General features: G+C 41.0%; 1 protein-coding gene across 2 annotated transcripts in view; it reads right to left on the bottom strand.

Moving 5' to 3' along the window:
* LOC122646660 (histidine kinase 5-like) overlaps positions 1 to 17,786 on the bottom strand; it is a 114,043-nt gene that overhangs the window by 68,296 nt on the left and 27,961 nt on the right. For both annotated transcript variants that reach the window (XM_043840249.1, XM_043840248.1), the window contains exons 5-7: positions 2,449 to 2,542; positions 2,141 to 2,347; positions 1,489 to 1,619 (exon numbers count right to left, since the gene is read on the bottom strand). In XM_043840249.1, the coding sequence (XP_043696184.1) occupies positions 1,489 to 1,619; positions 2,141 to 2,347; positions 2,449 to 2,542 (432 nt within the window). The remainder of the gene's footprint in view (positions 1 to 1,488; positions 1,620 to 2,140; positions 2,348 to 2,448; positions 2,543 to 17,786) is intronic.

Here is a 17,786-nt window from a genome sequence, read left to right as displayed (position 1 = left end):
TGGTCCCTCTCTTGTTGATGCGGGAAAGTACCAGGGCTAGTGGGGAAACTTATCTACCTTTCCATGACACGCCCAGATATTTCCTATGCAGTGGGAGTGGTGAGTCAATTTATGCATGCTTCCAAAAGTGGGCACTTGGATGCTATATATCGTATTCTCCGATATTTGAAGTCATCTCCAGGAAAAGGACTGTTGTATGCCAAGCATGATCACTTGAGAGTGGAAGGTTTTACTGATGTCGATTGGGCTAGATCCATCACAGACAGCAGATCTACCTCAGGCTATTGTACCTTTGTGGGGGGTAATTTGGTTACATGGAGAAGCAAAAAAACAGCCTGTTGTAGCTAGATCCAGTGCAGAGGTAGAATTTAGGACCATGGCTCATGGAGCATGTGAACTCATATGGTTGAAAAGGCTAGTTCATGAATTGGGTTTTGATACTGAAGGCCCTATGAGACTCTACTGTGACAACAAAGGGAGCAATCAATATTTGCTCACAACCCAGTGCAACATGATAAAACCAAACATGTTGAAGTGGATCGACACTTCATCAAGGAGAAGATAGACTCTGGCAGCATTTGTACTCCCTTTGTGAAGACTAGTGAGCAATTGGTGGACATCTTCACCAAAGGGCTTACCTCCCTTCAGTTCGGTACCCTTTTATGCAAGCTGGGAATGCATGATATTTATTCTCCAGCTTGAGAGGGAGTGTTAGAGTTATTAGATGTTTTGGTCTAAGGGTATTTTAGGAACTGGTTAAGTTCTAGCAATCCTATTATGTATTTTCTTTCTCTTTTCCTTTTTTACCTTTTACCTCCCTAGGGAGGTGGATGTAATATGTTTATTATTATCAATGAATCAATATAGCTGTGTGGAGAAGACTCTCACACACATCTCTTACAACCGTAACACCTTCTCTTCTCCCTTGTTTCCTTCTTCCTCTTTCTTCTTCAACCTTCTCTTCTTCTTTTCCTTGCAACTCTAACCTAAAAACTTAACTACTTGGGAATCTTGTTGATTGGGTGAGCCCATAAACGATCCGAATGAGGGTTTTCGAACCCCCAACTGCATTAGGAAGAGAGAGAGAGAAGAAAGAGGGAGGGGCAGGAGGCAGAGATTCATAGATAATGAGAGAAAAAACAGCACTGACCATTGGTGACGGTCGTTAGCAGTCACTAGTGATCAACATCAATGAGAGAGAAAGGAATTTGTTGCAACGTGACAGATATCGAGAGAAGTGTGTGGCTATCGCCAGCAGCCAGAAAGTGAGCCAGACTCGGTTACAGAAGGGATCTACTATGAATTTCAGGCACTGGGTTTCTTCCCTGCTGAATCAATGTCCGCAACTTCTATTCAATTTAGAAATTTTTTTCAAGTAGAATTACAAAACATAAAATAGCTATACATAGCATGTGTACATATATATATATATATATATAATATATTGTCCAATATATAGAGAGAGAGAGAGAAGGAAAAATCTCTCACTTCCACAGGAACATCATCTGCTACATGGCCTTCCAAAGTCAACATCTTTTGCAATGAAGCGGCTGCAGTCTGGAGTACATGTTTTACCACCTCTCTTGGCCGGAATTTTGTAGCTTCTAACTTCATTGCACCTATAGGACACAAAGACAAGCAAAAGTAAGAATCCTAGTTAAAGCACCAAGAATAAGCAAGTAGTTAGAGCCAACTTTGAAGACTTCTATCCATCTGGATAAGGCTTCTGATTATAAAAGCATCACAGGAATAACTAAACTGATCAGAAACTAAGAGATCCTGAAATAAATGTTCTCTATTCTTAATTAAACACAGTTCACTACCAGCAGCTTCAGGAGTCGAACACTCAACCTCCCTGCTCTGATACCATGTTCACTACCGTTTCACCTAAAAGCTTGAACTGTTAGGGAAGGGCAGCATAAATCTATACATCAACATATCACATTCAACATCTATAAATATGTTAGGAAGAGCAAGCACTCAATGTCTTTTACTCATACTCAAAAATCTTAAGTAGAGTGAGCGAACGTTTAAACTAGACAAGAGGAAAGGGAGCTGTACTGAATGTACATGCTTATATCCAATCACACAAATGAGTATTCTATAAATGAGGCTTTCAAAATAAGGATAAATCTCAGACCTGATTCAACCTTGGAAAGGTCAAGTATGTCATTAATAAGTTGCAGGACCAAATCCCCAGATGACATCATGACATCCAGTAACTGCCGTTGCTCGTGATCTAGCTTTGTGTTGGCAAGAATCTCAGCCATGCTAACAACCCCAGAGAGGGGAGATCTTATCTCATGAGACATTGTTGCAAGCATTTGCTTTGCTCTCATTGTTTCCTCTACAAGAGACAGAACCAAAATAAGTGAGTTTTTCTTGATTCCCCCAAAGTGCATCAACATAAAATTCAAGAGTACTCACAGATTAATAAACAAATAAGACCTGTAATATGGATTGTTTTATTCAGTTCTGTTTCCTTCGCCTTTTGAACAGCTAGCTCTTCTCGAATTTGTGACATTTTTTCTCTTTTTACTACCTGTTGGGCATCAGTAACTTAGCATGTCCTCAATTGTTAGTGAAAATAAGATTGAACAACCATCAGGTTGCTTTATTTTGGAGAGCGGAGTTAGCAACAGAAACCACATATGGTTTATGCAACTAAAAAGGAATGAACCAATAGTAATATATAAAGCACGGACAGGCACAGAAAATAAACCATTCTCATAAAATAATGTAAGAAATTAAAGCAGAACATATTAAAAGATAGTTGCAACTCATGCCTTTTCGCATCAGCATGTCCTCAATTGTTAGTGAAAATAAGATTGAACAACCATCAGGATGCTTTATTTTGGAGAGGGGAGTTAGCTGCAGAAACCACATATGGTTTATGCAACTAAAAAGGATTGAACCAATAGTAATACATAAAGCACGGACTGGCACAGAAAACAAACCATTCTCATAAAATAATGTAAGAAATTGAAGCAGAACATATTCAAAGGGAGTTGCAACTCACGCCTTTTCGCATCACAGATTCAAAGTAGCTTTTGTAGTTGAAAGTTACTCAACTCCAACTGCACTTCATATTTGAGCACAGAATAGGAGTCACTTTTCTTAATTTTCATTAGCTCCAACAGCACTTCATATTTGAGTACAGAATAGGAGTCACTTTTCACAATTTGCAGTCCCAAACAAATACGCAATTGCCTCAAAGTCCACATTGATAAAAGATCACCTAAATGCCACTACATTTGACTCTAAATGGCATTCAGGAAATTTTGTGAAACTTTAAACTGACCTTTTAACTGCTTCTCATGCTTATTTCAAGGTGAAATTTAACCAATGAAATGAGGGAAGGATTCTCTACCACATGGACCCCCCCCCCTGTCTAAGCGTCCAGGTGCATTATTGGATTCAAGGTGACGGCACATATTGTTTGATGCAAGCAAGGCGACCGCCTTGGAAGTTTTGGCGTCACCTTGTGGGGTTGTGACAGCATCCCTTATATTATGTCAGTTTTTTGACATTGCACCACTTTACGTTGAATTATGCTTATTGCTTTATTTTTTGATGAATACGCTTATACTATATCCTATGTTTTGTTTATTATATGTTGGTTTTCTCATATTAGGACAATACTAGCATAATTATATCATATTGCATTGATATGACTTCAATGTTGCATATAAGCACAATTATATGAAAGTATCATTGTTATATACTTATATTACACATACTGAGTACCTAGGGCCTTGACAACTGTGTTTATAACAAGCTGCATAAGATAACTGATCGTATTCTAACTCAGTGCATCTACCTGCAAGACATCATGAAACTGTTTGAAAATCAAATAAACCTTATTCTCAAATTCAGCTGAGTTTAGTCAAGAGAGATAAAGCAGAATACTTAAAGTGAATATTCTTCAGTAGTGGAACTGTGGAAGTCAAATCCAAATCAAAATTATGGTTCTTTGGGCTTTCTTGAATTCAGTGAGAAGTGGAATCAGATGGACAGACTATTTATTTATGTTGAATAATGTAAACCAGAATACCGTGGGGGTATTCTGGTCTTTTGGGGTTTTATTATATGTTTTATGTATTCCTTAGCTAAGTCGGCTAAGCTAGGGGTGTTTTGGTCATTAGGGTGTAATTCTTAATGCTATTAATATATGGCTTGCTTGATCACATTGATCATTCAAGCATTCTCCCAATTTTCTGTCTTGTTAACATGGCATCAGAGCCAACTTCTCTGATCTAGGTTTTCAAAACCCCATCCCCTCCATCGTTTTTTCATTCCACCCTCTTCCACTCGATCTCTTCTTCTCTTCCTTTTTTCCTTGTTTCTCTTCCATTACTAGGGCAGCACTAATGAGGTGATCACTTGATCTAGATGCTGCCCTCAATCTTACCTCTTCCATAGATGATTTAATACTATATCAAGTTCGATAGCTGCTGCCTGTGTCTGCGATTTTTTGAAATTCTCTCCTCCTTGAAGATCGAGCTTTTTTTCTTATTGGAAGCTGATTTTCCTCATTGGAGATCCACCATAGCAGTATTGGACAGCAACTATCACAGTTTTTCAAGTTGTTTGCAGCCCACACCAATTGTCGATCTCTCTTCAGGGTTTTGTAAGACCCTGACAATTATCAACTTTTGTTTTTTCTCTTCTCTGCTTGGCTGATCTTTGGAGATCTTATTCACACTACTTCAAGGATCAATTGACATTGTTGGTGCTCCCTTTTATTGAAGGATTTTCAGATTTCCAGCCTTCCACATCCTTGGATCGATTTTTGCCTATATCGATCAGGTTTTGCTGGCTGTTTTGGCTCTCGGCTGGTGCATTGTTTATGATATATGGCTGCTATGGATGGGTCTGATATTACCTCTGCCACTTCTGATGTTGAAGGACATAACAAGCCTGAATATCTTCCTTATGCTTCAGCCATTAAGCTTGATGGGACAAATTATCTGATGTGGTCCCGTTCTACTTACCTAACTATTGCTGGCCGTGGCCTTACTGGGCATCTCCTTGGCACTTCTGCTGCACCCTCTGAACCTGGTCCTCTTCTTACTCGATGGATGTCTAATGATGCTATGGTTATGACATATTTGATACACTCTATTCAGCCTGACCTCTCCGGCAATTATTTGTTATTGGACACTGCCCATCACATATGGAGTGCTGCCAAGGAGACCTATGGACAGGTAGGGAACGATGCTCAAGTGTATGAATTTGAAAGAAAATTCATGACACTACACAAAAGGAGCTACCTGTCTCTAAATACTATGCTGCCCTTAAAGGTCTTTGGCAGCAACTGGATCACTACTCTGCTTTTCAGCCTTCCACTCCTACAGATATTACTGTTAGAGTGTATGGACTAGGGGTGCTTTAGTACATGTCTATGTCATATGTCCTAGAGTGGTATTTTTATCTTTTATTTCTGTTTCTCTTTTACCTCCCTAGGGAGGTCCTTGTAATTTCCTAAGATATTCTTAATGAAGTAAACGGATGTTAGGAGAAGTAACTCCTAACATTCACGATTCTCGCCAACTGTCTTCTTCTTCCTCTCTTCTTCCTTCTTCTTCTTCTCCTTCATGCTGTAAATCCTTCCTCCATTACTAGGATCAATCAACTATAAATATTAACTATTACGGCATACAAGAAACATGTGGACAAAATTCGGGCCTATGACTTTCTGGTAGGTCCGAACATTGGGTATGATCCCATTCGTCAAAAGTTCTTAGTAGGGTTCCCTTCCCTACCCTGGAGCAATCTTTTGCATTGGTTCATAGTGAGGAATCTCGTCGAGCTGCCATGCTTCATCAGTCTCCTATTGATAGGTCTGCCCTACAGGCTGGTTCTGCCCCTGCTGCTCCTATTGATGCTTCCCCCACTGCTACTACTTCCACCAAGGCACCTGTTAAGTGTGAGCACTTCAATAAACTTTATCACACTAAGGATACTTGCTGGAAATTACATGGGAAGCCTGCTGATTTTGAGGCCAAACGTGGTCATGCTAAAACTAAAAACAAAGCTAATTACACTGAAAGTGTAGCTCCAACCCCCATTGCTGACAATGGTCTTTCCCAGGAGGAATTAGAAGCTTTCAGGCGTATGTCACAGTCTTCCGCTGCCTCTACTACATCTCTTCCCGCCAGTTACTCTTCTCCATCAGATTCCCACTTTGCCCGTTCAGGTATTTTTTTTGCTGGTCATTGTGCATCGGTTGTCTCCATTCCATGGATCATAGACTCCAGTGCCACTAACCACATGACAAGTTCCTCTAGCCTTTTCCATACTTATTCCCCTACTTCTGGCATGGATAAGGTGAAAGTGGATGATGGTTCCCTCTCATCTGTTTCTGGGAAAGAATCCATTAGTTGCTCCCCTTCTCTTACCTTGTCTTCGTGTTGCATATACCAAATTTCACTACTAATCTTCTTTCTATTAGTAGTCTTATCAAAGATTTGAATTGCAAAGTAATTTTTTTTCCCACTCATTGTGTTTTTCAGGAACTGGACTCGGGGAAGACGATTGGATCGGGTAAAGTATATGATGGATTGTACCTGCTTGATGATGGCCAGCTCCCTCCACGGGCATTGCCTTCCACGTTATGTCAACCCTCCTTTTTCTCTTCTGAACTCCACCAGTGGCATTCTAGATTAGTACACCCCCCTTTAGGAACTTTATCCCATTTATTTCTAGCATTGATTAACAATTGTAATAAGGAAGATTTTTTTTGTGAGGCTTGTGTTTTGGCCAAACAGACATGTTCAAACTATCCTATTAGTAATAAAAGATGTTCTTCCTTATTTCAATTGGTTCATTCTGATGTGTGGGGACCTAGTCGTAAGTGTCTCCTTTTGGACATCGGTGGTTTGTTACATTCATTGATTGTTATTCTCGATCTACTTGGGTCTACCTAATGCATACAAAGAATGAAGTTTTTTCCTATTTTTAGCATTTTCACAAAATGGTTCAGACTCAATTTAATGCCACTCTCAAAATATTGAGAAGTGACAATGGAAGAGAGTATATGGAAGGTCAGTTCCAAAATTACCTTGCTGCCCATGGCATCTTACATCAGACCAGCTGTGTTGATACTCTAGCCCAGAATGGTGTGGCTGAGAGAAAAAAAATCGCCATCTCTTGGAGGTGGATAGAGCACTTATGTTTGCTCGAAATGTTCCCTCATTTTATTGGAATGATACTATCCTTACTGCAGCCTATTTAATTAATAGGCTGCCTTCCCGAGTTCTTGACTCTAAGTCTCCTGTTGAGCTCTTACACGGCTCTACTACTTTCATTGTTCCCCCCTAGGGTTTTTGGCTGTGTTTGTTATGCTAGGGATACTAGATCCCCTAGCAAACTTGAGCCCTGTGGTCTCCGCGGCATCTTTTGGGATACTCTGCGACCCAAAAGCGGTACAAATGTTATTATCCTCCTGTTCGTCGTACCCTGATCAATATGGATGTTGTCTTTCATGAGAATCTCTCATATTATTCGTCCCCACCTCTTCAGGGGGAGAGTGTTAGTGAAGATGTGCTGACCATAGAACCCCTCCTTCCATATGTTCATAATGAGTCTGTTCCTACTCCTCCTACCCCTAGTCCTCCCTCTACCTCAGGGGGAGAGGTTCCTATACAGGGGGAGACCATTACAAATACTGTTGACATTCCTATTCAGGGGGAGGTAACTCCTGTCCAGAAAACCATTAGTGAATTTCATAAGCGGATTAATGATTCTAATGTACAGACTTATGCAAGGAAACATAAGCAACTTCAATCCACTGTGGTACAAGTACCTATTCAGTTGCCGAACCTGGATCCAGAACCTACTTCTCCACCGGGTAACACTTCTTCTCTTGATCTACCTATTATTGTTCGCAAAGGTGTCAGGGCTTGCACTAAGCACCCTATATCCCATGTTTCCTATGATTCTCTTTCTCCATCTTTTCGTGCTTTTGTTTCTTCCCTTTCTTGATGCAGATCCAAGTTCACGCAGGAAGAAAAAGAGCAGCCTTTGAGCAGCCTTTGATTTTCGTTGGAGCCTTTACTTGTTTGTTCTTTTATGCTAGGGTTAAAACAGTCTTTTATTGCTTAGTTCTTCCCTCCACGATTTTAGAGGGATAGGTTGCTTTATTTGTTTGTTTTATTTGTTTAAACTTGTACTCCCATGTAGAGTACAAGTATGCTGATTGTAATTAGGAATCAGATTAGGAATCACCACTCCTAATCTGACTAGGATTGCTTCTAGGATTTAGGACTGGAACTCCCAGTTCAAGTCTGATTATTTGTAAGGCCTTTTGGCCCCCTCTTTCATTATAAATAAGATAAATCGTGGGCAGGCTCCCCCACTTATTATTGCATTAAAAAAACTGTGTTTCAGATCTGAGATTGCTGCCATCGAGCTGCTGCCTCTGCTCCATCTGCGAGCCTGCATCCTTGTGGACTCAAGGTGGTTAAAGGGTGGGTTCTCCTACGACTCCTTGCACTGTGAAGGTCAGGAGGTCTTCTTCAATCTGCAAGCTATTGCTGCTCCTGCACATTAACCCTGCAATTTATCCATTCAACCCTCAACCCCATTAAACCTGCAACTCCTACTTCAACTAGGACTCCATTATAATTCCAGATCTAACCATTACCTTCAAACCCTATTCTCAGTCCACCTTCCCTACATCATTCCCCACACTCGACCTCAGCCCTAGCCTATAATTCCCACTCTAACCCCTTCATCTCTTCACTCCATTAAACCCTAAAGCCTGTGACCCGATTCTGCCCAAAATTGCAGAAACTCAAAACTTCTCCAAACCCTAATATCTTTATACCATTAAGATCTCTGAAACCTGCCTTTTAAAACCCTATAAACCCCATTGTCATTACTTAGCCCTAACCCTAGATTTTGCCCTAATAACCCTAATCTGCCCATTCGGCCAACCCTTAGACAGAACCTGGTCCTAAGTGGAAGTTATTTCACCTAGGCTACATCATTTCTTCTATTCGTATTCCTAACAATCGGCAGGAAGCTTTATCAAATGGAAAGTGGAAGGCAGCAATGACGGAAGAAATAGAAGCCTCGAACAAAAATGACACTTGGGATCTTGTGATTCTTCCACCAGGAAAAAGGACTGTTGGATGCAAGTGGGTGTTTGTGGTGAAACAAAAGGTGGATGACACTGTGGATAGATATAAGGCACGACTCGTGGCAAAAGGGTTTACTCAGACATATGGGATTGATTACCAGGAGACTTTTGCCCTTGTTGCAAAGCTGATTGCAATCTTATGCAATCAATCTTGGATGGGATTTATAACAGCTGGATGTGAAGAATGCCTCTCTCAATGGAGAACTTGATAAGGAGGTATACATGGACATTCCACCAGGGTTCTCTTGTGACAAAAACCAAGGCAAAGTGCATAAGTTGAAGCATGCACTTTGTGGCCTGAAGCAGTCACCTAGAGCATGGTTTAGCCGGTTTCACAAGGCCATGATTTCTGTGGCCCACAAGCAGAGTAATACTGATCACACTCTTTTTATAAAGAGGGTTGGTGGAAAACTAACTGTTCTTCTAGTCTACGTTGATGATATTGTTGTCACAGGCAATGATGGTGATGAGATCAGCCATTTGAAGATTTTTCTTGGACAGGAGTTTGAGATTAAGGATCTAGGAAAGCTAAGTTACTTTCTTGGGAATGAAGTTGCCAAATCTTCTAAGGGCATTTTTCTCTCCCAAAAGAAGTATGTCTTAGACTTATTGGCTGAAACCGGTTTGTTGGGGTGTCACCCTTTAGATACTCCTATGGATGCTAGTGTTCGTCTCAAGGAAAAAGAGGGTGAACCTGTTGATAAAGGCCGGTATCAAAGATTAGTGGGGAAATTGATTTATCGCTCACACAAACGTCCAGACATTGCTGTTGTTGTGAGTACTGTGAGTCAGTTTATGCATGACCCCTACTCTTCCCATATGGAGGCAGTTCTTCGTATTCTTCACTACTAGAAGTCATCTCCAAGGAAAGGAATTCTCCTGTCTCCACATGATCACCTACGGAAAGAAGCATAAGCTGATGTGGATTGGCCTGGCTCTCCTAATCGCAAGTCCATTTCTGGGTATTGTTCTTTTGTAGGTGGCAATCTTGTCACTTGGCGTAGCAAGAAGCAGAATGTGGTGGCTTATTCTAGTGCCGAAGCAGAATTTCGTGCTATGGCACAAGGCATTTGTGAGTTGCTTTGGTTGAAGGGTTTGCTACAAGATCTTGGTGTTCCTATTCGTCTTCCTATGATGTTGTACTGTGACAACAAGGCTGCAATCAACATTGTACATAATCCAGTACAGCATGATCGTACCAAGCATGTTGAAGTGGATAGGCATTTCATCAAGGAAAAATTAGAAGAAGGGCTGATTTGTATTCCTTTTATGAAGTCTACTGATTAGCTCGTTGATATGTTCACTAAGGGACTGCCTGGAAAGATGTTTCATCCTAACTTAATCAAGTTGGGCATGTTTGATAATTTTGCTCCAACTTGAGGGGGAGTGTTGAATAATGTAAACCAGAATACCACCAGAATGAGGGTATTCTGGTCTTTTGGGGGTTTTATTATATGTTTTATGTATTCCTTAGCTAAGTTGGCTAAGCTAGGGGTGTTTTGGTCATTAGGGTATAATTCTTAATGCTATTAATATATGGCTTGCTTGATCACATTGATCATTCAAGCATTCACCCAATTTTCTGTTTTGTTAACAATTTGGATCATGCAATCAGAGGTTAAATTGGCTCTAGGTTTTGGGCTGCCTTGGTATCTCTATCAATTACTAATTGTATCTTCTTTTTTTGGGTAAGAAATCCATAACTATTTGTATAATTTATTTCAGCTCTTGGGCTCCTCACCCATCCTTTTGTTTAATATATGTTCAATAGTGTCGGTTCAGGGGTATAATTGTAATGTTCTTTCTTATTTCTGTCCTTAAGTGTAAGGCACATTAAAGCCATAGTCTTTAGTTGTGGACCCAGTCCTTCATTGTGATTAATTGTTTTTATGTCAATATAAATAAACCCCCCCACTCACGGTTTGAGGTTTTCTGGTCCTCACTCAAACAGTAGTCAGTGTTCTCTCCATTCTCTCATCTTCTCTTCTTGTTCTCATCGACTTCTATCTTCTCTTCCCTTCTCTTCTCTCTTCCTTATGTTTAGGTACTGATTCAAGTTCTATTAGTGTCACATGGTATCAGAGCATTGATTTCAGTACCTGGGATCCTTCTTCATTCTTTTTTTTTTTTTGGATGAATAAATAATTCAATACCAAAGGGAGAAAAAGGAGGGGCGGGGGGGAAGGAAACATACAAGCACGAGCCAACACCAAGCCCTACCAAAAGGCAAGGGCAAGACAAATGAGCAAGAACCCAAACAAAAACAGCTCACTAAAAAGGGGAAAAAAACCTGGCTATCCAACTCCAAGCCCTTCTTCATTCTTGTTTCCCTCTCTTTTGGTGTACAGCCACCTATGCTGCTTTCTGTCCGGTAGAACCCTAGTTTCTTGATCATTCACAACTAGAGTTCATCATTATTGTTACTAAGTTATTGGAGGAAAAATTTTATCTGAAGATACCCTTATCATTGGCTAGGGTTTGTTGTTTTGCCACTTGTGTTAGAGTTGTTAGAACTCATGCAATAAGGGTAGTTTGGGAACTAGTCTTATATCTAGTGTCCCCATTATGTATTTTCTATTTCTTACCTTTCTTATCTTTACCTCCCTAGGGAGGTGTATGTAATTTTCTCAAAGTCTATCAATGAAGTAATATGGGTGTGGAGAATTTACTCTCTCACAAACAACACATTCCACCGAAATACACTCTTCTCTTCCCTCATCTTCTTCTTCTTCTTCTTCTTCCTTCTCCATCATCTCCTTCCTTTCTTACTTGCTTCCCTAACCTAAAATCCAACTTGGTATCAGAGCTTTAGGTTTGAGAGTCGTATTCAGCCTCTTTCTCCTATTCTTTTTCTTCTCTTTGAAATCCTAGTGCTCAAAGAGTTGCAAGGAGAAGACACCAATGTAAAAATCTGTTATAGGAGCATGAAATTGGTTCAAAATAACCTATTCAGGTGTTTGAAGATGTTATTTGAGCTTTGTTAAAGCTCTCTTGAAGTTTTGAAGCCATTCCAGCCACTGCTAGAGTTACCGCCAGCCTCAACCTGAAGTTCCTGGTTCTCTCTCTATTGGCATGAGTTTAAGCCTTGGATTGGCTCACTAGAATCGCCCAACAGTGTTCTTTCAGTCCCATATGTTCCTCCTTGCAGCTTGGAAGACCTATTTGGGCAGTACTCTTTTTCGTGGAATCTCTTTTCCTGCCCAGGTAAAATAGAGACTGCAGATTTTTTGTTCATCTTGTATTTGGACTGCAATATGCTGCTATGTTGGTTGAGAAATGCATAGAAACAGCTTATGTGAAGTGATTAAGCATGTTTCAGTTGGTGTTATCCTTTGGAGAATGTTAGGGTGAAGTTTTTTTATCAAGATTCATGGATTTTCTTCCTTGCTGAATCGGTTTTTTGTGTTGGGTTCCATATTTGGGTTGAGAGTGTACTCCTCAATTGTTGTTGGTACTCTTGTTTATGGTCAAGTGCCATTTTCCCTACATCATGGCTGATTCGGAAACCTGTGGACTTGGTTCGGCTGACTCACAGCCCACTCCAACAGCCCCTCAATTTGTTTATGAGACTTCACATCCTCAGATTTCCATCGTGAAGCTTGATAGTACTAATTACTTTGACTGGTCACACTCTATGAAGCTTTCCCGTAGGAGCAAAGGGAAACTTGGGTACATTATAGGTGCTACTAAAGCCCCAGAGCAAGGCTCCCCTGGCTATAAATGGGAGACCTAAAATTCCACAGTCATGACATGGCTAATCTTCTCCATGAAGAGATTGGGAGAAGGTTTATGCGAAAGGAAACTGCCAAGGCAATTTGGGACAGTGTCTCTCAGACCTATGACAGGGTAGGTGACTCTGCCAAGGTCTATCAGCTTCACCAAAAGATTAATTCAATGAGGCAGGGTGACAGGACTATTTCTAAGTACTACAGTGCTTATATTAGTATCTTGGAGGAGTATGATCACTACAGGGACCTCCAATTGACCAACACAGAGGATGAAGCAAAGGTGTATCGCACTCTTGAAAAGGAGCGTGTCTTCACCTTACTTGGTGGCCTGAACCCTGATTATGAGCCAATCAGGCTCCAGATTTTAGGCCAGTCCCCTCTTCCATCTCTTGATGAGGTTTGTAGCTGTTTACAGAGTGAGGAGACTCGGCGTGTTGCTAAGGCACCAGCTCCAGCATCATCTCTTGAGAGATCAGCTCTTAATTCTTCCTCTTTCCGGGACACCCGTGGTGGTGGTAGAGGCCAAGGGCCTAACCATGGGGAAAACAGAGTAGTAGAGACAGGTAGTGATAGTGGCGGTGGCAGAGATAGGTTTAAATGTGATTATTATGGGAGATCTGTGCAAAACAAGGACAGATGTTGGACTTTTCATGGTCGTCTTCCTGGTACACGAGGTGGTGCTCGTGGTGGCCGTAGAGGGGGAGCTCGAGGTGCACACTCTGTGATGACTGAGACAAATGCTACATAGGATGACTCCACCTTGGCTGATGCAGTGTTTCGCAGGGTCATGTCACAGCTGAGCACATCTCCTACACCCACAGTGGCTAGCTCCTCTTCATCCTCAGCTTTGCAGGTTTCAACCTTAGCTTCTACTGCAGCCCAATCTTGGGTCATTGACTCTGGTGCCACTAACCACATGACTGGTACATCCCATTATTATGATTCCTATACCATTTATTCTGGTAAGGATAAGGTTAGGGTAGCTGATGGCTTCCTTTCCTCCATCTCTGGTAAGGGCAGTATCTCTGTTACATCATCTATTTCTCTTACTTCTGTTCTTCATGTCCCTAATCTTACTCTTAATCTTTTATCTGTGAGTCATTTAACTAAATCTCTAAACTGTTGTGTCACCTTTTATCCTTCTCACTGTCTTTTTCAGGATTTGGTGATGAAGAGGATTATTGGTAGTAGACGTGAGGAGTAAAGCCTTTACCTTTTTTACCCTTTTTTGTCCACAGCTCAGTACTATGCGTGTGGACGTAATGATAGTAGTTCTGTGGAGTCATTATGTTATGGCATCGCCATCTTGGCCATCCATCTTTTGTTGTAATGAGGAAACAGTTGCCTCACTTATTTTCTTCTATTGCTTCTTCTCATGTTTTTCAATGTGAACCATGTATGTTTGCAAAACATTGTCATTCTTCTTATCCATATCATGGTAATAGAACTGCTGCTCCTTTCCATATTATGCATACTGATGTTTGGGGACCTTCCCCTACTACCTCTTTATTTGGCTATCGTTACTTTGTGTCATTTGTTGATGATTTTTCTCGTGCTACTTGGACTGTTCTTACGAAATATAAAAGTGATGTTTGTGAAGCATTTCAGAATTTTTATCAGATGATTCTTACTCAGTTTGATACTCATATCAAAATTGTTCGGTCTAATAAAGGAGGAGAATACATGTTTGGTGGCCTCCAAGCCTTCTTTACTAATAATGGCATTATCCATCAACTCGTGTGTGTTGACACATCCCAACAAAATGGGGTTGCTGAGAGGAAAAATCGCTATTTATTGGAGGTCACCCTTAGTCTCTTGTTTGGCACGCATGTTCCCAAGACCTTCTGGTCTGCCGCTCTTCTCACTGCTTCCTTTCTCATCAATCGCATGCCTACCAAACTTCTTGATTTCAAATCTCCCTTAAAAATCTCATCTCCACAGGTTTCTGCTTTCTCTCTTCCTCCTAAAGTCTTTGCCTGTGTTTGTTATGTGCATGTTAACAAATCACATCGTACTAAACCTGATCCCAAAGCTCCCAAGTGTCTCTTTCTTGGGTACTCTTCTACTACCAAAGGTTACAAATGCTATCACCCATCTTCTCGCAGATGCCTAATCTCCAAAGATGTCACTTTTCTTGAGTTTGCCCCTTTCTTTGCACCTTCTCAGCATCCTCTTCAGGGGGAGAATTGTGGAAGTGAACAGGCTGCTGATTTCCTTCATTATCCTCTACCTATCTCTCCCTTTATGCTTGGTATTGGAAAGCACAGGGCTATGGATGTGGATGTGGATGTGAATACAGAATTAGTTGTTGACAGTGGTTCTGGTAAGGAGAAGGATTACCACATTAAATACAAGAGAGGTGAAGGCTTGTATAATAAAGGAAAGAAGACCCACCAAGAGTCCTCTTTGGATCTAGATCCACATCCTAAGATTCATTCTCCTCAATCAGGTGATATCCCTTCTCCTCCATCTGATTTAGACCATCCTATTGCTGGGGAAAGAGCTTGTACTAATCCTATAGCCCAATTTGTTTCCTATGATACTCTTTCTCCTACAGGTCTTGCCTTTATTGCTGCTCTCTCTACAGCTTCTATTCCCAGAAATGTTGTTGATGCTATGTCTGACCCAAAGTGGAGACGAGCTATGTCTGAGGAGATGATGGCTCTTGAAAAGAATGGTACATGGCAATTGGTGGATATTCCCAAGAGACGTGTCCCAGTTGGATGTAGATGGGTCTATACAATCAAGTATAAATCTGATGGTACTGTTGAGTGATACAAAGCAAGGTTAGTGGCCAAGGGGTACAGTCAAGTCTATAGGATTGACTATCAGGAGACATGTGCTCTTGTGGCTAAGCACAACTCTATAAGAGTTCTTTTATCATTGGCTGCCACTAAAGATTGGCCATTATATCAGTTAGATACTTAGATGTGAAGAATGTCTTTCTTTATAGTGACTTGGAAGAGGAAGTATACATGCAAATCCCACCAAGCTTTAAACTACCTTCAGTTGAAGGGAAGGTATGTCTCCTCAAGAAGGCACTATATGGACTCAAACAGTCACCAAAGGCATGGTTTGAGCGCTTCCGACAAGCTATTCTAAAGAATGGTTATTCCCAGAGTCAAGCTGACCACACTCTCTTCACCAAGAGGGGCAATGGTAGCATCACAACCCTCATTGTCTATATTGATGATATTGTAGTCACTGGAGATAATGTGGCTGAGATAGATGAACTAAAAATCTACTTGGCTCAACAGTTTGAAATCAAAGATCTGGGTCCCTTAAAGTATTTCTTAAGCATTGAAGCATCAAGGACCAAGAGAGGAATCAACATATGTCAACGGAAGTTTGTGCTTGATTTGTTGACAAAGACAAGGATGTTAGGCTGCAAACCAGCAAGTTCTCCTATTGAGCAGAACCACGAATTAGGAGAAGATTGTGGTCCTTCTCTTGTTGATGCGGGAAAGTACCAAAGGCTAGTGGGGAAGCTTATCTACCTCTCTATGGCACGCCCTGATATCTCTTATGTTGTGGGAGTAGTGAACCAATTCATGCATGCCCCCAAGAGTGGCCACTTAGACGCTGAGTATCGCATTCTCAAATATTTGAAGTTTTCTCTAGGGAAAGGACTGTTGTATGCCAGACACAATCACTTGAGAGTGGAAGGCTTCACTAATGCCGATTGGGCTAGATCCATTACAGACAGGAGATCTACCTCAGGTTATTGTACCTATGTGGGAGGTAATTTGGTTACGTAGAGAAGCAAAAAACAGCATGTTGTAGCCAGATCCAGTGCAAAGACAGAATTTAGAGCTATGGCTCATGGAGTGTGTGAACTCATATGGTTGAAAAGGCTTGTTCAGGAACTAGGATTTAACACTAAAGGCCCTATGAGACTCTACTGTGATAACAAGGCAGCCATCAGTATTGCCCACAATCCAGTGCAACATGACAGGACCAAGCACATTGAAGTGGATCGACACTTCATCAAGGAAAAGATAGACTCTGGCTGCATATTTGTACTCCTTTTGTGAAGACTAGTGACAAACTAGCGGATATCTTCACCAAGGCTCTGACCTCTGTTCATTTTGGCACTCTCCTGTGCAAGCTGGGAATGCATGACATTTATTCTCCAGCTTGAGGGGTAGTGTTAGAGTTGTTCGAACTCATGTGATAAGGGTAGTTTGGGAACTAGTCTTATATCTAGTGTCCCCATTATGTATTTTCTATTTCTTACCTTTCTTATCTTTTACCTCCCTAGGGAGGTGTATGTAACATTCTCAAAGTCTATTAATGAAGTAATATGGCTGTGGAGAGTTTACTCTCACAAACAACACATCCCACCGAAATACACTTCTCTTCCCTCTTGTCTTCTTCTTCTTTTCCCTTCTCCATCATCTCCTTCCTTTCTTACTTACTTCCTTAACCTAAATTCCAACTACTTGTGCATGGGGTTTTGATCCTTATGGGGTTTTTTTTGTTTTTTTTGTTGTGATGATGGGAATTCTCCTCCTCTGGTAAGTCACAAATTGTGAATATTGTTTTATGGACTGATCATATTCTTTTTGTGTGAAAGACCAAATTTCCTCCTTTCCAGCAGAACCCTTAATTTTTGGAAGATTTTCCAAGAACCTTGTCTCTCGTGGGTTTATCAATGTGATTTTTGGCAGATTTTTTATCCCTTCTTTTTTTTCTTTTTTACCCAAATATTACCTGGGACCCGGGCTGGCCCTTGAGCTTTTATTAGATATCAGAAAAAATAAAGAATACAGGGGGGGCATGCCGCCTTACCCCAACCCAGCCTCTATGAAATCACTCCTCACTAAACAGCCCAAGCAGCCCTTTCAAAAAAATTGCAATAGCACAATAGCCTAGCATCTAAGAATAGGCAGGCCTGCCTTGTCCTCACGCAG

Source organism: Telopea speciosissima, chromosome 11 (assembly GCF_018873765.1).
Source record: "Telopea speciosissima isolate NSW1024214 ecotype Mountain lineage chromosome 11, Tspe_v1, whole genome shotgun sequence".
Classification (NCBI taxonomy): Eukaryota; Viridiplantae; Streptophyta; class Magnoliopsida; order Proteales; family Proteaceae; genus Telopea; species Telopea speciosissima.
The sequence above is the reverse complement of the archived record's forward strand: the minus strand, read 5'-3'. Positions and strand labels throughout refer to the sequence as shown.